We start from the raw sequence: 22,889 nt of genomic DNA on the forward strand, positions 1-22,889 counted from the left end.
AGAAGTTAACTTGGTACGTACCTAGATATATACTGGTAATTACCTTTATTGACTACCTAGATACATACTGGTAACTACCTTTGGCAAAAGAACCCACTAACCAACCAGGTAACATTTCAAATTATTTGGGTTGTGTACAAATTTACTAATAGGAGAAAATGACAATATTTACCACAATTGTTGAAATTTATTTGCCTCTTCATTTACTCCGTGTTCATTTATCAAGCTTTGATTATTTGTGATTTATGAGTGACTTTACCGGGATGGGGAAGTTATCATTTGAAATGATAAAGGGGAGGTAAGAAAATACTTATACATTTCATATAAGAAAGACTAAAATAAAAATAATGTACCAGTTCCAAAAGTGATAATCGCCAGGAATACATAACATAATGTTAATAGTCTTGCGGATGCATATTGATAATTAGTGATGTGATGAACTGAATTTTGTCTAAGGTAGCCTAACCAACAACAACGCAATTCGTTTCTAATATATCTACTTAAGATAAAAGACAAGAATGGAAAAAAATAGCCAAGAAAAAACAAGTGCCATTGAAAAATTCTTCTCGTTCCTTGCACAGTTCATCAGCTCAATTCGTGTTTGGCATAGCTCGTTCTTCATTTCTTGAACATCCTCCTCCAAATTCTCCTTCTTCATTTGCATCTTCTTTACTTTTTCTTCCAAAAGATTCTTTTCCAACTCCAAACCAGCTATCATTTTGTCCTTCTCCAAGATCTGCAAGATCTGATATTCATGCTCTTCCATACCACCGCTATTTGGAATCCACTCGAAAAAACCGCAGTCTTCCCCCTGTGAATGTAAAAAAAACACAAATTAAAATGTCATACTAGAACGTATGTAATTATAAAAAAAAGGTACAACAACCTAATTAACTAGAATAAACTTACAGGCCATTTAGAACAACCAAGAAATTTGCACCCAGAGTTTGGCCCTTTCTTTGCAACCCGGACGACTGCATTTATGTTATGCTCACACTTGATCTGCGAATTCGATAACCCCCTGACGTTTGAAGAACAACCCGATCCTAAAGAATTAGGGTTCACCCCTGCCATACTCTTTGTTTTATCTATGTTTATGAAAATAAAGAATTTTGAGAAACAGAGGAAGCGAATGAAGCAGAGGGCCGACATATTTAATAGCACTTGGTGGGTGGGGTTGTTCAAAGCAAGCATTAATTCGCCAACTAACTCTGCCACATTAGAACTATATTTATTATTGCAGGTTCTTGGTAATAACCAAATCCTTCAGTGGTAACCACCATAAAACATTAACATGTACTTGGCTTCTATTAAATTGATTAGTAAGTTACTTTGTTTACATTGTTTCCAAATCATACAAGGACGTTGCATTCCAAAAGGTATCATTAATTTAACCATGGATCCAAAAGGTTTCGGTTTAACTATCATTCCAAAACGGTTACAGTATGACATGCTACGTTGCTGTCCAAAATATACATGTACGTCCAATTTTTCTTACTCGGGAACTGGAATTACTTGAAAACTTCAGAAGAACGATAGACAATCGTTCGACAATGGTGTGATCATTGAACTTACCTTGGCCAAACATTTTAGTCATTCCACCCGCATCTTGGCCGTCTGCAATTTGGTTAAAATGTACACCAATCAATGGAAACACAGTTCGAACTTTTTTAGTTCCAGTTTTTCATATAGTTAAATTTCCAAGGAATAATATCGTAAAAAGAGTTGTTACGGTATAGGATATGTAAGGTATATCATCAAAGTTTCCATCTTCGATATACTTGATTACATACATGCCACAATAATGTCTGAACAAACAAACATTAAATTATCAATCATCATCAACTAACTGATTAGTGTGAGAATATTAAATAAGATACGACTAGTGTGACATATGAAAATCACAATTCATACCCGTTCGGTTGGATCTTGCATTGAGGTTTATGATAAGCAAAGTGTGCAACATCTTGAAAAAGTGCATTCAACCTATAATTCTTGAATATTTCTGACGCCTTCCTCATCTATTACAATATAGAATTGATTTTTTAGCAATTTTACTAGAGTATTGATTTGATCATGGACCAACATGTAGGTTGGTAAGTTCCTAAAGTATCCCTGGTACTCACTAAAGAAACAATATCAATTGTTCTAAACGACTACAGAAAAATGTAAACAAGGAAAAATTTATTTCTTACTGACCAGATCTAATGCGAGAGTGAATCGTGAATTCGAAACACCAATAGAATCCATAATCCACACCTCTTTATCATGTATTTTGACGACCAACAAAACCAATGCTCACAAGATTCATTTTGAAAATCATATGCAGGAATGTACACTTACAATCACCAAACAAACAAAATTATTACAATAACTAGTTGCAATTTAAGGAACGACATTGAACAATTGTACAAACCGTGCTAATCTGGGTCAAATCATCAGGTAGATATGAAGCGGTACGTTCCCAAGCATGTTGAATTAAGTTTGGTTTGTTGGTCAATAGAACTCACGCCTAAATAAAACGACCCAAATATAGTATACTTAATAGATTGTTTACAGATTTTACTACCTGGAATAAAGTCAGCAAAATCAACTTCGTATTCCCTTCATGCGTTGCGCGACGTTCCAGATCATACAAGTACATGTCAATAAACTGCAATTAAAAAATTGTGTTAACAAACAATTTGATACTATTAGATTATTCAACGCCAATAGTAATACGTACGTGGCATGTAACTCTTGAGTCTGGGTACACAACATGCGATTCTCCAAATGTGAGGTACATTTGGTAACCTGGGGGCCAGTATGCATGGTAGCCGGTGTTCTCTCGAGCTATATGTTGGCATATTTTTCTTTCCAATGGAGTTAGGGAACTCAAGCAGTCTAGGTAGATAGGACTTGGGCCTTCCGCTGATATGTTGGTGAGAACCTGGTTCACCTGCTTCATTTGTTGCAGAGTTTGAATGGGAGTTGATGCTTCCTGCACATCATTGTTGTTGTCCCAATTAAAGCGTATAAAAAGAGACTGTTAAATAAAATCCACATTCTCTAGGTGATGACAAAGTATGTTCACGGATATTACCATATCTGGATCTCTCAAATCTACATGGGGTGATGAGAATACTTCACTAAGTCGTGGCCCATCCTGCACAACTCAAATAGAAGAACATCCAATGGCCAAAAAGTGTTCCTTATCTATTAGGTGGTGATCAAAATTACAAGAAAAAATCACAACGTTTATTGTGAAAATAAAACAGGGATATACCTCCTCTCTAGGGTTAATAACACCAGGACTTTTTGGTGGTCTTCCCCTCTTTGGTTTTTCTAGAGGTAGACCTTTCTTCGTAACTGTAGGACTTTTGGGTGGTCTGCCCCTCTTTGGTTTTTCTGGAGGTTCACATTCCATAATGACTTAATTTTCTCCTGATCCCTCTGAACCAACATTAGTCTCCTCTTCCTGTTCTCCCGCACATATCAAACTACCAAGAGTCAATTCGCTTTTACATTAATCAAATGCCAACAATGTAATTCATAGAGAACGTTTGGTCATATCCACCTCATAATAGGTTGGCATATAAATATTCAGTGATGGCCAATACCCTGTTATAACTACGAAAGGTGAACATAGTGCACAAGTGAGTAAGTTACCAGTTGTTTATCTTTGTTACCACAACGAGTTCCTCTTCTTTTTGTATTTTTTCTCTCTGGCTGATTAGCATCGTACGTTATGCCGCCTGTATTTCAGGACTCTTCTTAGTTGGAGCCTTCTCGGTTGTTTTCTTTTCCACCGGACTCGTCACAGGATCTTTTTTCTTTTTATTGACCACATTAAGAATTGGGAATTCCATTAAAGTGTCCATCCCATCAGGGAACTTGGATGCCGTGAAGCGAATATCTCTAATGTTGATTGCTGGACCTCATCATCATCCGAGACTTCTCCGTTTTCATCCTGGTCAATAATCAGTTTCCTTTTCACAGAATTCCCGACTGGAGTTAAGAACGGAGAATGTCCTCGATTACCCTTTAGGCTGTTATCGTTGATAGAGAATGGGGAATTAGGAGAACATCCTCGATTACCCTTTAGGCTATCGTCGTTGATAAAGAATGGGGAACTCGGAGAACATCCTCGATTACCATCACCTGTTTTCATCGACTTAATTATGAGGTCCTTCACTTCTTTCAATGTATACTCCAAGTTTCCAACCGTCCAATTGAGTTGATTCACATGGTTTTCTATAACACTCATTGGCTATTCAAGCAACCATGACATAGGAGAAGAGAAAACAAATAAGCAATTATCCAAACCCAGAAACAAATGAAAGACTTTTGTAATTCTAAATTTAATCTACTTACATCTAAAACAATTTTAAGGGAACCTTTTCCATTTGTATCTTGTATCCCTTCGGACATGACCAACACCATAGTTCGCCGTTACTAACCTGTATTTGGGAAGTGACCCGGATACCTCCGCCTGCATTTACAAAGAAACAAGGACCCATAGTCATTATAAATTCTACAAATTATAAATTATATGTACCATTCATTTAGGGTTTAATGCCCACTTCACCTGAGAAGGGGCTTAAATTGAAATTAAAGAGAGCGAATTTAGGTTTTAGAAGAATATAATTTAGGATTATCCTTTAATGTACAATTCTGGGAGTGAGTTGAAGAGACCAAATTTAGGTTTAAGAAGAATAGAATTTAGGGTTTGAATGTACAATTCTGGGAGAAAGCAAGAAAGTGTAGGGGAGAAAGCGGGAAACAGAGAAGAAGGGTTTCACTGTTGGGAGAAAAGAGGGGGAAATTACGGACACGTTTCACTAAATAATCATTTTGAATTGTGTTTGGGTACTACCTTTTATTGATGTTGGCAATTTCTGTAATACCTTAAGAGAGGTAGCTACCAACAATGTTTATGGATAATATCCTTGCAAATGTTAGTAAATTCATAAAGACATAAGGATGGTAATCACCACAAAAATGTTTGGATACTAGCCGTAAACGATGTTAAAGAACATTAGGATATTCAGTAAAAACATCGGTTCCTTCCTTCTCCCATGGCAGCGGCAGACCTGCAACTTTTGCCAAGCAAATTCCAGGCATGGTAACCATCATTAAATCGACCGAAATTCCAGATTTAACACAAAAACATTATTATTATTCAACATATTTAACACTTCCGACGAATTGCCAAACTTCCCCCGGCACTCCATTGTTTCCGGCGGCCACCAAAGTCTGTCATTTCTCATTTCTACGGCTATGGCTACCGATAATTGTTGCAAATTCTATGGAACAAGCACCGAAATTCATTGCTCTTTAACACCTCCCTCTTTTGATTTCCAGATCTAACAACCCAAAACCCAGAATTTCAGATCTAACAACCCAAAACCCAGAATTTCGTGGTAAGATACAAGGACGAAACTATGAGAATATAAAAGAACTCCGGCGATACCCATGAACGATGAACGACGAACGATGAACGACGAACGAGCTTTGTGAGGTCCATCACTGATTCACTGCAGGCCGATTTTCCGGCAATCGGAACTCCGGCAAAACCTTGGGTCAGCTTAAGCAAGAGGAGAGAGAAATAAACTTAATTGTTAATTAATAAACTTAATTGTTAATTAAATATCCTAATTATTTTATTTATTAATTTCAGATAATACAAAAGGTATTTTTGGAAAATTCAGAAATTACAAAAGGTATTTTCATAAAAAGAAATTGTGTAATTAAATTTAAAGATAAAAGAAATAAATTGATTAAAATATATTATTTTCATTAAATTTAAAGATAAAAGAAAAGAATTTTGTGTGGCCAATTTTAATTCTAAACAATGGTCATTTTTAAGATGACCATGATAGAAACATCCGTGATAGAAGTTATTGGTGTATTTTTTTAATTAAATGAGAGAGGGTGTGGGGGAAAAATTATTGGGAAGAGAGAGACAATATAATAATTGTGGGGTCATTCCTAATTTAGAAGTGTAACAACCAATATGGGACGGACGAAAAAGGAAAGTGTAACAACTAACCTGGGAAGGAGGGAGTATCCTTTAAGAATTACTTATTCATTATGTGTCTGCTACCGAAGGAGTACTCTAAAACTTAGGTATTGCTTTAATTATGATATTGAAAAAAGAAAAGTAAGTTACGGGGTCTCAAGTCTAACCCCTTACACTCAAGTCTCAAGTTTCGATCACTATCTCATTCTCCATCCTCCCATGTTTCTCTCACTCTCTCTCCTCCGCTTGTTGAAAAACTTCCCACGACGAAGGACTTCACATAACTGAGTGCATGAGTAGTAATCTCTGGCACCAACATCTCCATCATCGAAGCGCCTGTTTACTTCTCCGTCGCCGAAACTAACGCCGACATTACACTACCGTTCTCCGCCACCAGCGTACATTGACTATATATTTATGCTGTTTGATTTTGGGGTAATTTGCAAATTTTTTGGGAGGAATTTGGGAATCAATTGCAATCAATTACGCCAATCAATCAATTTTCAATCAATCAATTACGCCAATCAATCAATTTCCAATCAATCAATTACGCCAATCAATCAATTGCCATATTATTTTCATATTATGCCAAGTAAATATGGACATTGACAATCAATCAATTACTCCAATCAATCCGGTTTACTCTCTATTTTTTAATTAATTAATTAAATTGCAAAGTAATCGAGGGTGGAGGTATTTTAGTCTTTTTAATTGGGGACACCAAAAGTGGGATTACCGAAATGCCTCTCCCCTCTTCACTTGTGTAATAGAGATTAGTTGTGAAGCCCGGTTGTTGCCCGGGTTGTACGATAATATTTTATGCATTGAAAACACGAGAAATATAACCAAACTCTTTGAATCTATGTTTTTTCTTCCTCTAAATAAAAAAATCAAATCATTATTCAACTAATGTAATTAATACATAAATTTTGTATATGTATAATGTAATAGGTACGGAGTAACATTCTTAATTGAAAATCTCTTTACTCGGAAAATCCAATAGCAAATACTATAATTTTTTAATAACTCTTCTTAGAAATCTAATGAAACTCAAAAAGAAAACAAATGAAAGTCTCAAATTAACACAAAACCAAGATGTTTTGTATGTGTCATGTTTATTGATGATTTAACAATCAACCTATTTTGATAGTTCTTCTACTTAATATGATCATTAAAAATAAATTCATGCAAATCATACCTGAAAAATTCAACTTAAAAATTCAATTAAAAAAATACAGAGTATGACTACCTACAAAATCAAAACAAACTGGTTAGGAGTAATCTAATGATGATAAAAAAAATTATAATAAAATTAAAAGAATAAAATAAATTAATTAAAATTAAAAATGAAAATACATGAAAGGATGAAGTTTGCGTAGTAGCAAGATCCATGGGGCGAGGGTATCAAGTTTTGTATTTTTTTTTAAAGAAAATTGAGTTTATATAAATTGATAAATCAGTATTTTATGTTTCTCAAAACTCTATCTATTTAATTTTTTATCTTAAAATATTATGAAGTGAATTTTATCTTTTTACCATATTTATCTATTTACTATTTTTTTAAAATAAATTAATATTTGATTTTATAACTGGACCTTCCTACGTAAACGCTCCCAAGGCAAAGTATATATAGCTATGAATTTGATGACCATCTGAAAGAATATGGAATTCTATCAGAATTGACTCCTCCTGGAACACCACAATGGAACGGTGTGTCGGAACGGAGGAACAAAACCTTGCTAGACATGGTTAGATCAATGATGGGTCAGGCCGAACTTCCAATAGAATTTTGGGGACATGCACTAAATACAGCTGCACTCACTATAAATAGAGCTCCGTCTAAAGCTGTTGAAAAGACTCCATATGAGTTATGGTTTGGAAAGCCTCCAAAAGTGTCTTTTCTTACGATTTGGGGATGTGAAGTATACGTCAAACGATTAATTTCAGACAAACTTCATCCAAAATCTGACAAATGTATCCTTGTGGGCTATCCAAAGGAAACAAAGGGGTATTACTTCTACAATACATCTGAGAACAAGGTGTTTGTTGCTCGAGATGGTATCTTTTTGGAAAAGGATCACATTTCCAAAATGACAAGTGGGAGAAAAGTAGACCTCGAAGAAATTCGAGTCGAACAACAAACTCTAGAGAATGCTCAAGATGACATTCAGGATGAAACTCAGAGATCTTTGGAAGTATCTGGTGAGAATCATGGTCAATCTAGAGATGTAACCCCGCGTAGATCGCAAAGATATAGATCTCAACCGGAAAGGTACTTAGGTATTTTGACGAACGAGAGCTATGATGTTCTATTACTTGAAAGTGATGAACCTGCGACTTACAAACAAGCTATGACGGGCCCTAGCTCCAAGCAATGGCATAAAGCCATGCAATCTGAATTAGACTCCATGTCTGAAAACCAAGTATGGGATTTGGTCGATTTGCCAGATGGCTACCAAGCCATTGGAAGCAAATGGGTTTTCAAACTGAAAAAGGACAAGGATGGAAAATTTGAAGTTTTCAAAGCTACATTGGTTGCAAAAGGTTATAGGCAAGTCCACGGTGTGGATTACGATGAAACCTTTTCACCAGTTGCAATGCTAAAGTCTATTCGGATAATGTTAGCAATCGCTGCATATTACGATTACGAAATATGGCAGATGGATGTCAAAACCGCTTTCTTAAACGGCGTTTTAACAGAAACTGTGTTTATGACACAGCCTGAGGGTTTTGAGGATCCAAAGAATGCTAAAAAGGTATGCAAGCTAAAGAAATCAATCTACGGATTGAAGCAGGCATCCAGGAGCTGGAATATACGTTTTGATGAAGCAATCAGTGACTTTGGTTTCATCAAGAACGCAGACGAATCTTGTGTATACAAGAAGGTCAGTGGGAGCAAAATTGCTTTTCTAGTATTATATGTCGACGACATATTACTTATCGGAAATGACATTCCTATGTTGAACTCTGTCAAGATTTGGCTTGGGAAATGTTTTTCGATGAAGGATCTAGGAGAAGCACAATACATATTGGGCATCAAGATTTACAGAGATAGATCTAAAAAGATGATTGGACTTAGTCAAAGCACTTATATCAATAAAGTACTTGATAGGTTCAAGATGGCAGACTCCAAGCGAGGCTACCTACCCATGTCTCATGGAATGACTCTAAGCAAGACTCAGTGCCCAAAAACACTTGATGAGCATAGACGAATGAATGGGATTCCGTATGCATCATTGATTGGTTCAATAATGTATGCTATGATATGTACACACCCGGATATTGCGTACGCACTCAGTGCTACGAGCAGATACCAGTCAGACCCAGGAGAGGCACATTGGACTGCTGCCAAGAATATTCTGAAGTACCTGAAAAGGCACAAAGATGACTTCCTGGTCTATGGTGGAGATGATGAATTAATTGTTAAAGGCTATACGGACGCAAGTTTCCAAACCGACAAAGATGATTTCAGATCACAGTCTGGGTTTGTCTTCTGCCTCAACGGAGGTGCAGTAAGCTGGAAAAGTGCTAAGCAAAGCACCATTGCGGATTCTACAACTGAAGCGGAGTACATTGCTGCACATGAAGCAGCAAAGGAAGCTATATTGCTAAGGAAGTTCATAGGTGAACCTGGTGTAGTCCCCTCCATCAAAGGACCAATACCCCTGTATTGTGATAATAACAGAGCTATTGCACAGGCAAAGGAGCCTAGACACCACCAAAGAGTCAAGCATGTACTTCGTAGATTTAACCTTCTACGAGAGTTCGTTGAAAGAAAAGAAGTCGAGATAAGCAAGATTGGAACTGATGACAACATATCAGATCCATTGACTAAACCTCTGCCGTAGGCGAAGCACAACTCGCACACTGCAACTATGGGAATCAAGCATATTGGAGGATGGCTTTGATGTCCTTATTTGATGTTTTAAAGTTTCAGAGTTTAATACTTTGTAAAACATTATTGGTTAATCGTTCACAATAAATGAATAGAATTCATTTTTCCATTTAATTTGTGGTTTATTAAATGATGAGTCCCTTCAATTTGACGAAATATTCAAGATAGACTGTCAGGACCAGTCCTGTGACTAAGAAATGTCTATCAAGTGAACTTGAATGTCAAAAGTTGAAAATGGTCCCTGGTCGGAGTTTTCTATAAAATTGGACGCATAGAAAACGTTAGACGACTAGAATGCAAGATGACTAGTAGTTCTGTTTCTTGAACTATGTGGACATGGCAATGTCATAATCATTTGCATAGATACTTACTTTGGGAAGACTAGTATCGGATAGACCTATGAAACTTTACTGTAACAGATGAAAATCTGTCATAAGTAAATTTCATTAAAATTATTAGACACTAAATCCTCAATACCTGAGTGATTTTAGATTACTTGTTTGAGAACTGGTTACTTTCACGTTGACCAACCGTCGCACCGTAAAAGGAGGCTATAAAGGCAACGCTCAGGTAATCACCTATCAAACGAAGTCTAATCTCAAGATCGCAAGATTGGGATTGTCCTCCCATAAATCGGGATGAGATGCTTAAAAGTTGTACAAGGCCACTCGGAGAGCTAGAAACTGTAAAATGCATGGCCGTTCTCGGATGAATCATAGGCTATGATTATCCATTTATTTGATCAGTTGAACTCTGAAACCGAGAAACACCTCTGGACATAATAAGGATGACAACTCTTACCTTATGTTCAAGAGGAAGCATCGAGCGACAAAGGAATTAGGTAATGCCAGTATTTGTTAAAATTGCTCTTAATCTAGCAACTCGATGGTCTCTCCGATAAGCAACACCCTAAACGTATGTAGCATTCTTTCGAAAATGATAAAATGGGAATAATTGAGAAATATCTTCAAAATCACATCATGTTACTTCATTGAATCATCCCTTGCAGTTGATTTACTATCAGGAATCTGCTCGAGGAGTGTCAAACAACGCGTTTCTCAAAGTGTTTCCTATCTCTCTCCACTTCTTCAGTATCCAACTCTCGAACAGTCTGACTTTCCCCTTCGCTACTTGAATCAGATGCGTACAATCCATACTCACTAGTCGTTCCATCATACTCACTGCTAACATGTTCTCTGGTTGTGTAATGTTATGATCGAGTTCCTCCGTCCCCTACTCCGGACACCACCCTGTCAAAACTACTTACGTTTCACTATGAATTGATCAACATATCGTCATATTCCCATAAATAACAAATTATCAAACTATCAATGTAATTCAGGCTTATGTCAATGCAAAACACTTTGGCATACGAATTATGATATCCGCAATCGTGTTCCAGCTTAAAATTAGTAACAAGATCGATATAGGTGCATCACATGAAATTTTCTAGATATAATCAATAGTGTTATCTGTACTTGGTCGTGTTACTCCTGAGCATTAGGGTGTTGATCAGCAATATCCTTCTTGAAACGCCCAACAGAATTGCAGGACCAACAACGCAACAACAGAATAAATTGAAGGAAATAGTGCCCTTGGTCCAAGTATGCATATAATATTAAGTCTAATAAATGCGGTTCAGTATTAATTGACAAGTTAATAATTCAGTGAGATCAAGTGAGCTGAATGCCTAGCTAGAGGCCGCTTCAGTTCAAGTGGAATTAATGATATTAATCCACAGCTTACTCTTGACTGAACCCGTAGGGTCACACAAATAGTACGTAAACGGATCAAGTATTTAATGGCATTAAATACTCCATCTATGGATATTCGGAATCGACGGATCTTGGTTTCAGTGGGAGCTGAGATCGTCATAAGCAAGAAATGAATACTCCGGAAACGATGATATTGCCGGAAACGGAAATATGGATCGTATCAGAAATATGAATATTATCCAAGTCGTAGATGTTGCCGGAAACGGAAACATGGTACGTATCGGAAAATATTAATGGAAATGGAAATATTGCCGGAATCGGAAATATTGCCGGAAACGGAAATATTGTCAGAATCGGAAAATAATTTCGGAAACGGAAATATTAAATATTTGTTCGAAACGGAAATTAATTCCGAAATCGTAAATATTAAATATTGGTCGTATCGGAAATGAATTCCGGAACCGGGAATTTAATCGGAAGCGCATCGTACGAATTAAGCATCGGACGAGGCTTGCCAGACGAAGGCCCAGCACGAAGCCTGGCCCGCGCCCAACAAGCCAAGCGACCAACACGAAGGCCACAGCCTCGCCAGGCCCAGCGCAAGGCCAGGCCCAGCAAGGCCGTAGGCGCGCACGCTGGAGCGTGTGCTCGTGGGCTGCGAGGCAGCGCCCACTCGTGTGGGCCGCAAGGCCTGCGCGGGTGCGTGCATCCCTCGTGGTCGTGCGACACTCGTGTTCGTAACGAATTTTAATCCTATCGGAATTCGTGCAATGATTAAATCCTAATCCTAATAGATTAAATTTATTATTTAGAGTTCAAATAGGATTCTAATTAATAAATCCATATCCTAGTAGGATTATAATTCCTTTCCATAAACTCTATAAATATAGGCCTAGTGTCACGGCTTGTACCGCCCCCACCAGTGTCTCTGTTAGCACGCATCAGAGTAGCGCACTTGTCCTGCGAGTCATCCACCATCCCTTGTAGATAGTTGAGATGCTCGCGCAATGAGTCTCTTTCAGTTTTCAGTTCTTCGACGTCGGCCTCAAGATCGTCTATCCGCTTATCCTGCTTGATGACGATCTCTTCGGTCTGGGTCCATGATTCAGACTTGCCCTCCAGCCAGGCTAGTCTCTCTAGTATTGCTTCCATCTTGAGGTGCTCCCTCGGGTCTCTCGGGTCTAGATTTGAGCCTTGGCTCTGATACCAACTGTCACGGTCCGAATGTTTTGGGCACCGGGCCGTGCGGCGCGCTCCTACCTAGAGGGCGGTAGGGACGCAAGCCTTGTGCGGAACGAGTTCAACGGGGCTCGTGAAGCACGAGCAAGCAGGGTTTCTGAGAATGAGCGCTCTTGTCTTTTGGCGACAAGAAGGGACGCGGGCGCCGATCGGGCACTTGTGTGCGCACAGCAGTCACAAGTGGGACCGACGACGCGAGTGTATCTGTTTGAGGGACTTTGTTGAGGCAAGTAAGCTTAAAAACGAGCGACAGCACAATATCAATAAAGGCACACAACAACGCAAGTGATTAAGCAAAGACAACTTCTGGTGAGAGGTATTGAGTCATACCCCTCATAGAGGTTTATTTTGAATTAGCTAAAAGAACCCAGTGAACACTGGAATGACAGTAACATAATAATCTTATCTAAAGCCTAGAAACTTCAAAGAAAAGTCCTAGAAAGTTTAGATAAGATCAATACAAGGGAAATTAAGAAAAGTACAATGCAAGGAAGGTTGGATTCTAACATCCTCCCCCACTAAAGATGTCGACGTCCTCGACGACTTACAAGATTACAAAAGAAACTAAAGAAAGCAATAAATAGAGAAGCTGCTTCAGTCTTCAGTTGAGGTGGTTGCGCGCTGGCGGAGCCTGATGTTGGCGCGGGTGCTGATGTTGCGGTTAGAATCTTCTTCATCTGGGTGGTAGGGTTTGAGCCTACTAACATGGAACACCGGATGTATCTTCATCCATGTAGGAGGGTCAACCTTGTAAGCACTCTTCCCAATCCGTTTAGTGATGCGGATGGGGCCTTCATATTTTCTGATGAGCCTGCGATCTCTGCCTCGAAGGAACCTTAGTTGTTCCGGCAATACCTTCACCATTACCATATCTCCCACATCAAACTCGACTGGCCTTCTGTTTTGATCGGACCATTTCTTCATGCGCTTCGATGCACGTTCTAGATAGGCACGAGCAATCTCAGTATTCTGTTCCCATTCTTTTGTGAACTCTCGAGCTTGACAGCTTCTCCCATCTTCGGTTCCCGCTACCGTGTGTGGTAGAAGGGGTTGTTGGCCAGTCACCAGCTCAAAAGGGCTTGTATTCGACGCAGAGCTTTTCTGAGCATTGAAGCAGAGTTGTGCCACATCAAGGAGCCTGACCCAATCTTTCTGGTTGGCACTCACAAAGTGACGCAGATATTCCTCCAGTAGTCCGTTGAATCTCTCAGTTTGCCCGTCCGACTGGGGATGGTGACTTGATGACATATTCAGCGCCGACCCCATCATTTGGAACAATTCTGACCAAAAGATACTTGTGAATCTAGGATCTCTGTCACTGACAATGTTCTTCGGCAAGCCCCAATACTTCACTATGTGCTTGAAGAATAGAGCAGCAGTTTCTTCAGCACCATGTGTCTTATGTATCGGTACAAATGTGGCATACTTGGAAAACCGATCAACTACTACCATTGCAGAGAAAAACTGGTCCACTTTCGGTAATCCACTGATGAAGTCCATCGAGACACTCTCCCATGGCCGAGTGGGGACGGGGAGTGGCTCCAGTAGGCCTCCAGGTTTCTGTTTATCAATCTTATCTTGTTGGCACACGAGACAAGTCTTCGTGTAGCCCATCACATCTTCTTTCATTCCAGGCCAGTAATAGCCCAAGGAGAGCAAGCTGAGGGTTCTCTGCCAACCGGAGTGACCTGCCCGCAAGGTATCGTGACATTCTTTCAAGAGCATTCGGCGAAGGCCTCCAGATTTCGGGATGAACAGCTTGTAGCCTTTGGTGTATATGAGATCATCTTCTATCCAAAAGCGTCTGGCCTTCCCCTCTTCTATCATCTTCTTTATGGTGTCCGTCATAGGATCCCCCGCAAGATGCTGCTTGACTTGATCTTTGACTGATGTGGCCACGTTGCTTGTGGACAACGGAGCAAGTCTTCGCAAAGGAGCTAGGTCGGCACGCCGACTTAGGGCATCTGCAACTTTGTTGCTCACTCCAGTTCGATATGTAAATTCTACATCGAACTCTGCAAGTAACTCCTGCCATCGAGCCTGTCTACCTGTCAGTTTGGGCTGGGTGAGGAAGTGGCTTGCAGCTGTGTTGTCCGTGCGGACGATGAACTTCGAGCCCAACAAGTAATGTCTCCATCCTCTCAAACAATGAACGATGGCAAGAAGTTCCTTCTCTTGTGCAGCATACTTTCTCTCAGCCCCATTCAACTTTCGACTCTCGAACGCAACTGGATGCCCTTCTTGCAAGAGCACTCCCCCGAGAGCAAAATCGGATGCGTCTGTTTCTACCACAAAGGGTTTGTTGATGTCGGGGAGAGCCAATACTGGTTCCTTCATCACTGCTTCTTTCAACTTGCGAAATGCCACTTGATGGGTCTCCGCCCATTGCCAGGAGTTGTCTTTTCGCAACAAGTCTGTGAGAGAACTAGCTATCTCCGAGTAACCCTTTATGAATCTTCGATAGTAATTAGCTAGTCCCAAGAACGACCGTAGTTCAGAGGCGTTCTTTGGGGCTTTCCAATCACGTATAGCTTGAATTTTCTTCGGATCCATTCTGATACGGCCAGCTCCTACAAAGTGACCAAGGAAGCCAATCTCTGCCTGCGCGAACGCGCACTTCTCCCGCTTCACAAACAAGTGATGTTCTCTTAGTTTCTCGAACACCTTCCTCAGATGATCAATGTGTTCTTCAAGTGTCTTGCTGTAGATCACAATGTCGTCCAAGTATACCACTACAAACTTGTCGAGGTATTCATGGAAGACTTGATTCATGAGTGTGCAGAATGTGGCTGGAGCATTGGTTAGCCCGAAGGGCATGACGAGCCATTCGAACGCTCCGTATCTCGTAACACATGTTGTCTTTGGTTCGTCGCCTTGAGCGATCCGAACTTGATGGTACCCCGACCTCAAGTCTAACTTAGTGAAGTAGACTGCATCCCCCAACTGGTCGAACAAGTCTGCCACTAGTGGAATTGGATAGTGGTTTCTCACAGTCACCTTGTTCAGCGCCCTATAATCGATGCACAAGCGGAGACTACCGTCTTGTTTCTTCTGGAATAGGACCGGAGCACCATAGGGTGCCTTAGAAGGGCGGACAAATCCACCTCTCAGCAAATCATCTAACTGTCTTCGCAGTTCAGCAAGCTCTGGAGGAGCCATTCGATACGGACCTCGTGCCGGAGGCTTGGCTCCGTGCACTAGCTCAATTTCGTGATCAATGGCCCTCCTCGGCGGGAGAACTTTCGGAAGTTCCTCTGGAAGGATATCAGCAAACTCTCTAAGTAAGTCCATGAGATCTGGTGGTGTATCTCCTTGGGTTTCATCGTCTTTCATCGACAGAGTAGCGAGGAATGTAGGTTCATTCCTCTTGAGCCCTTTCTTCAACTGCATAGCTGATAAAAGAGGCCCCTTTTGTTTCTTCGTCTCTTTGCCAGGGGCACATGTCTTGAGAAGGCAAGGTTGTTGCCCTGCCACTAGTAAGGAACCCAGGTGCGGCATCGGGACGGCTTTGCTGGCACGGAGGAAGTCCATGCCCAACACCAGATTGAAGTCGTCCATAGTCGCCACTGTGAAGTTGAGATGTCCACTCCAGTCTCCCAGCTGGGTGGGAACATTCTTTGCAATGCCGTGAATGGGCCTCGCTGCCGAGTTGACAGTTTTCATTTTCCCCCCTTCACGCATCAACTTTAACCCGAGTCTTTTTGCTTCGCTTTCAGTAACGAAGTTGTGAGTGGCACCTGTATCTACCATAGCTCGGGCTCTCTTCCCATTCACCTGGACTTCTACATACATCAATTCAGTACTATGGGGTTTTTCTCCTTGAGATTCTTTTCCCATGGCATACATCATGTGGACGGCGCCCAGCTTTGATGGTTCCTCTTCATCATACTCCGACTCTTCTCTATCATCCTGTGGAGTCGACTCTGAAGTGGTCATGGCGGACAACTTCTTCTGCAAACTATCAATTTCTCCTTTGTGCTTGCATTCAAACCATTTGTGTGGTCCACGACACAATATGCAAGTGAGGGTTTTGTTCCACGACGAAGATCCGGACTGAGCTCCCCCTTTATTGGAAGAGGAGGGACCGCCACTCCTCCGTGATTCTTCTCCCCCACTTCGGTACTTGTTCCCCACACTGTTGGAACTAGCTTGGGGGCCATTCCCAGAATTCTTAGGAGTGCTCGCCGTAGAGTTGTTGTTCCCCTTCTTCTGAGCGGGTGTTCTATCGGACGAGTAATCCATCAACCTTTCTGCTGCCGCAATGGCCCCTGATAAGGTGTCAACTTTTGAGCGCCAGATCTCACACTGAGCCCACTCCTTCAATCCCTTGACGAAGTTGAATAACCGATCCTTCTCGGTCATGTCTTTAATGTCGAGCATGCACGCGGAGTACTCCTTCACGTACTCTCGGATGGATCCCTTATGTTGCAAGGTTGTTAGCTTCGTCCGAGCAATGAATTCTGTGTTTTCAGGGTAAAATTGGGATATGAGCTCTGCCTTGAACTCTTCCCATGTATCAATCACCACCTTCTTGGCTTGGATGTCGGCGTACTTACACCGCCACCAGAGTTTAGCATCATCCGCCAAATACATTGTTGCAGTGTCCACCATCAGATTGTCCTTCAGTTGGCATATCCTGAAGTATTGCTCCATGTCGAAGATGAAGTTGTCGACCTCTTTGGAGTCCCTCGCACCACAGAAGGTACGAGGCTTGGGTGGCTTGATTCGGCTTGTACCGCCCCCACCAGTGTCTCTGTTAGCACGCATCAGAGTAGCGCACTTGTCCTGCGAGTCATCCACCATCCCTTGTAGATAGTTGAGATGCTCACGCAATGAGTCTCTTTCAGTTTTCAGTTCTTCGACGTCGGCCTCAAGATCGTCTATCCGCTTATCCTGCTTGATGACGATCTCTTCGGTCTGGGTCCATGATTCAGACTTGCCCTCCAGCCAGGCTAGTCTCTTTAGTATTGCTTCCATCTTGAGGTGCTCCCTCGGGTCTCTCGGGTCTAGATTTGAGCCTTGGCTCTGATACCAACTGTCACGGTCCGAATGTTTTGGCCACCGGGCCGTGCGGCGCGCTCCTACCTAGAGGGCGGTAGGGACGCAAGCCTTGTGCGGAACGAGTTCAACGGGGCTCGTGAAGCACGAGCAAGCAGGGTTTCTGAGAATGAGCGCTCTTGTCTTTTGGCGACAAGAAGGGACGCGGGCGCCGATCGGGCACTTGTGTGCGCACAGCAGTCACAAGTGGGACCGACGACGCGAGTGTATCTGTTTGAGGGACTTTGTTGAGGCAAGTAAGCTTAAAAACGAGCGACAGCACAATATCAATAAAGGCACACAACAACGCAAGTGATTAAGCAAAGACAACTTCTGGTGAGAGGTATTGAGTCATACCCCTCATAGAGGTTTATTTTGAATTAGCTAAAAGAACCCAGTGAACACTGGAATGACAGTAACATAATAATCTTATCTAAAGCCTAGAAACTTCAAAGAAAAGTCCTAGAAAGTTTAGATAAGATCAATAAAAAGGAAATTAAGAAAAGTACAATGCAAGGAAGGTTGGATTCTAACACCTAGGGTCACATATTTAACAGACGATTATTGAAGTATTCAAGGTAAGATTTTTAAGCAAAAAAATCAGCCAAACACTTGCACCCAAATAGCCGAAAATCTAAGAACCTTAAGGGCGATTCTAGTTGGTCAAGCTTAAGGCGGATCCGGACGTGCTGTGGACTATCTACGGAGGGACGACACTTGGAGTCCTAAAGACTTGTTCTTGTTCGGTTCGGGCGCAGCTAGGGAGGGCACGCTACAAAGTGTATGCATCTGAATTATGCTAAATGATTATGTGTAAATAATATGTTTCCTGGCTTTATGATTTTTCCGCATGATTTATGTCTATTCATATGTATCATAACCTAACATAAATTATAGTAGCAAACAGGTTGCAGACTTACCTTATTACTAGACTAATCTACTGAACAATAACCCTGAAGCCTATCAAACCTTTAACAGCAGCAGAAGATGAAATATGAACAATACTGTAATCCCCAACATAACTAAGCAGGCCAGCAGCACCAAACGAAAACAAATCAGACCATATAATTGAGAAGTCAAGCGAAAATCACAGCATCACACTAGAAATAAACTGCAAGCCTAACAGGAACAAAAAACACCTAGTTTAATGAAGTCAACGCAAGTCAACTCTTGTCATCATGGCTGCCAATCTGCCATTCCCTCATGTGATAACCTGAAAGGGCGGTGGTTATTTTGCAGTAGAGACATCAGATGGTGGTTATTCTACAAGCTCGGATATTGTATGACAATATGGATCATTGTAGTCATCTAGGGGCATATAAGGCAGGCTTTCATCTCCATTCATAATATCCTTTCCTCAAAAACTGACATTGTTAATACTAAAATGGTCAAGAGCCTCTTGATCCCAAATTTCAGACATACATTGTTAGTACTCAAAATACAATCTGCATAGCATCAAACCAGGAAAATAAAGAACCAGGAGTAAAACTACTGGAGTTTATATTATTTCGAGAATTTAAATCTAGAAATAGAAAGAGTCACCATTATAACCAAACGTAGCACCTGTATACCGCATATTTCATGAAAGGAAAAACACACAAATTCAATGAAATCAACTCAGCTCGAGTAAATTTGTCCAATTCGAGGATATCTATTGCAGAACCCTCATTCAAGCAAATAAGAATGAAAATCAAGTAAAACGCACATAAAATCCAATTAAAGTAAATAAAAAATTAGCATCAGAATAGACTCACCTACGAGAACGCAATTGCAAGAACCACGAACATTGAATCCCCGAAATTGCAAATCCCTAATTCTAGTAAAATTAGAACGAAAAATCAAATGGCAAAAAGTTCAATTTCAAACCTAATTAAAGAAAATGACAAATAAGTAGAATCAAATTCACTTACACGAACAAAATTTGCGAGAACAAGAACCGAAAATCAACGAGCAAGAGCGATGAACTTCAGGAAGGAAATGAGAGAGAAAGTGCAGAAAGAGAAACTCTCAGGAAGAGTCATAGGTCATTCAGTAGGAAAAGTTACGAAAATACCCTTAATAATTGAGTTGAGCGGGTGAAACGTGAGCGGTAGGATTGAATGGATCGACGGCTAGGATTAGTTCTCAGTTCTCATCTTAAGGGGTGGTTCTCACCAGATCCCGATTATATATATATATATATATATATATAGAGGATCCCCCTCTAATGAGAAGATCGTTATAATGAGAAGAATGAGAAGCGATCTTAACCATCCAAACGAACTAAATCCAACGGCTCAGACCTCGCGCGTGCAATCAAACAAACTGACCTAGGTGATTAAAAAAACACGATTTTCTCCCCGTTTCTTTCTGCGTACTTCACCCTTGCTCGCTGAGCTCTTCTTCCATGGCAGAAATTAAACCTCTAAGTTGTAATTAATCAATCGTTCCTCCTAATTCTTCTTCTCGCTAAACGTAATTTTTAAAAAGATGTCAACGATTCCCCATCATGAAGGTATTTTCTACTGCTTTGTTGTAATTAGTTTTTAATTTCCAAATTAGGATTTCGAAATTATTGAACCAATTACAAATTGATAGCAAAATTGAATTGATTAGTAAATTTTGAATGCAAGATTTCGTAAATTTTGATTTGCTCATGTTGAATTTCGTGGGGGTTTAACCCCTGTTGTCGGGTTATGTAAAGTTGCGAAATTACAAAAAAGGAAGCGCATTTTTAGCCCAAAATATTGCACATACGACCAAAAATTGTTGGAGATGAGAAAGCAGAGTTAAACGAAATGATGGAAAAATAATATTACTGCTTTCTCATTCACATATGAAAAGAAACAAACCTATTTAAATAGACTAACCTACAATGAAAAAACTCCTAATATGTTGCAACTACTGCCTAGCGACGTGGGGTAACTTCCCACTAACCTGGCTTGGGTACAGCAACTAATTAACAAAGTGCAAAGCCTAATAGCTAAAAATAAGGAAGCATAATCTTCCACTAACAACATTTATTTGACTAATTAACAAACCACTACTTTGAAGGAATCTCAACACACTCCCTTCCTTCAAAGTTGTGTAATGTTTGTGAAGCACATCTCTTCAACTGCGTGATGCACATCTCATCACCGAAACAATGTTGTTGATGCACGTTATCACCAACCTCTAGTGTTTGGAGCACTTCTCTCCCTCGGTGCACATTATCACCCATCTTCTAGAATAGATTTTCTTCTACGACCACTTGTGCCATAGATGCTTCCTCGACATTTTGAAGCCTGCAATTCCTTGCCAAATGCCCAAATTTTTGACATTTGAAGCATTTCGGCTTTCCCTTGTGCCAACAATTTTTCTCCTCATGACCACCCTTCTGACAATGGTTACATTGGAGAGGTTTTCCTTTCCACTTTTGATTATGGGACTTTGCTAGAAAAGCTTTTTCACCCTTGTTTTCACCATCTTCATTTCTCATAATCCTCCTTTGATCCACCGCATGGAGTGAATTGATCAATTCTGAAAATGTTAGTGTGGACAAATCTTTAGTATCTTCAAGTGAAGAAATTTTACCTTCGTACTTTTCCGGAAGAGTGACAAGAATTTTGTCCACCACTCTTTGGCTAGTAAATTCTCCACCAAGTAGCTTGATTTGGTTGACGACGGACATCAACCGACTCCCATACTCCTTAACACCTTCACTACTTTTCATTCCCATCATCTCAAACTCCCTCTTAAGGTTCAAAATTTGCATTAATTTTGTTTGGTGATTTCCTTCAAACTCCTCTTTAATTTTCTCCCATGCTACTTTTGGAGATCCACAACCCATAATAGTTGTGAAAATTTCTTCCGACACGGCCCCATGTAGGATCGAAAGTGCCCTTGGCTTTCTCGCGATTTCTTCATCGTATTTTTTTAATTGGGCTAGTGTTGGATTGTGGGAAAGAGGTGAAGGGGAGTTATCACTCTCAACAACATCCCATAGGCTCATAGCTTGTAAATATGATTTCATTTTTATTGCCCATGAGTGATTGTTCTCTCCTTTGAAATTTGGAATGGAAGTATGAAAATTGTTTGATGACATTGATAGAATAAGAAATAAATCTGGCTCTTGATACCAATTTGTTGGAGATGAGAAAGCAGAGTATAAACGAAATGATGGAAAAATAATATTACTGCATTCTCATTCACACATGAAAAGAAACAAACCTATTTAAATAGACTAACCTACAATGAAAAAACTCCTAATATGTTGCAACTACTGCCTAGCGACGTGGGGCAACTTCCCACTAACCTGGCTTGGGTACAGCAACTAATTAACAAAGTGCAAAGCCTAATAGCTAAAAATAAGGAAGCATAATCTTCCACTAACAACATTTATTTGACTAATTAACAAACCACTACTTTGAAGGAATCTCAACAAAAATATAATCTGATTTGTGTATTTTCTTAAGCAATTGGAAATTGAGAAAGCTTCATACATCTGATAATTTGCCAATGTTTTCCATAAATGAGCAAATTTCATAAACGTATTCATCTCTCTCTGTCTTTTTGTTTTTATTTCTGAGTTTTTTGTATTAATATTTAGATGATTATTCTGGGTTTTTGTTAGATTCTATTAATAATATCGCAGGTGATTTCATACATTATAATACAAAAGTCTAGGCATAAACAAATCTGGGAATCTTGGTCACTCAATCATATACTGGAATATGAATATGGTTTTGCATTGGCAGATCAGGAAGGGTTGTTAGGATGAGATTCGGAGTAGCAGACATACAATATCCTTTTATAGGTAACTAAACAACAACCTTCCTTTGCTTGGTTACTGGTTTGTGATGTTTAAAAGCTTGCAGGCTATCTAGTTTCTATTGAGATTAAGTAATTCATGTAGTGAGGAAAGAAGATGGACATAAACCTTGCATACTAGTGAGAGTTTGATAAATATTTGACTAATTGTAAGCTAATTCTCTATGATGAACAGAATGTGAGCTACAAAGAGCAGGCTGCAGTTTTGAAATTG

At 40.0% G+C, this 22,889-nt stretch overlaps 1 protein-coding gene across 1 annotated transcript; it reads right to left on the reverse strand.

Moving 5' to 3' along the window:
• Positions 1-21,089: 21,089 nt before the first annotated feature.
• LOC110793843 (uncharacterized) lies at positions 21,090-21,878 on the reverse strand. The gene has a single exon (XM_021998774.2). The coding sequence runs from the start codon at positions 21,876-21,878 to the stop codon at positions 21,090-21,092; it is 789 nt and encodes a 262-aa protein (XP_021854466.2).
• Positions 21,879-22,889: the final 1,011 nt, after the last annotated feature.

This window comes from Spinacia oleracea, chromosome 4 (genome assembly GCF_020520425.1).
Source record: "Spinacia oleracea cultivar Varoflay chromosome 4, BTI_SOV_V1, whole genome shotgun sequence".
Classification (NCBI taxonomy): domain Eukaryota; kingdom Viridiplantae; phylum Streptophyta; class Magnoliopsida; order Caryophyllales; family Amaranthaceae; genus Spinacia; species Spinacia oleracea.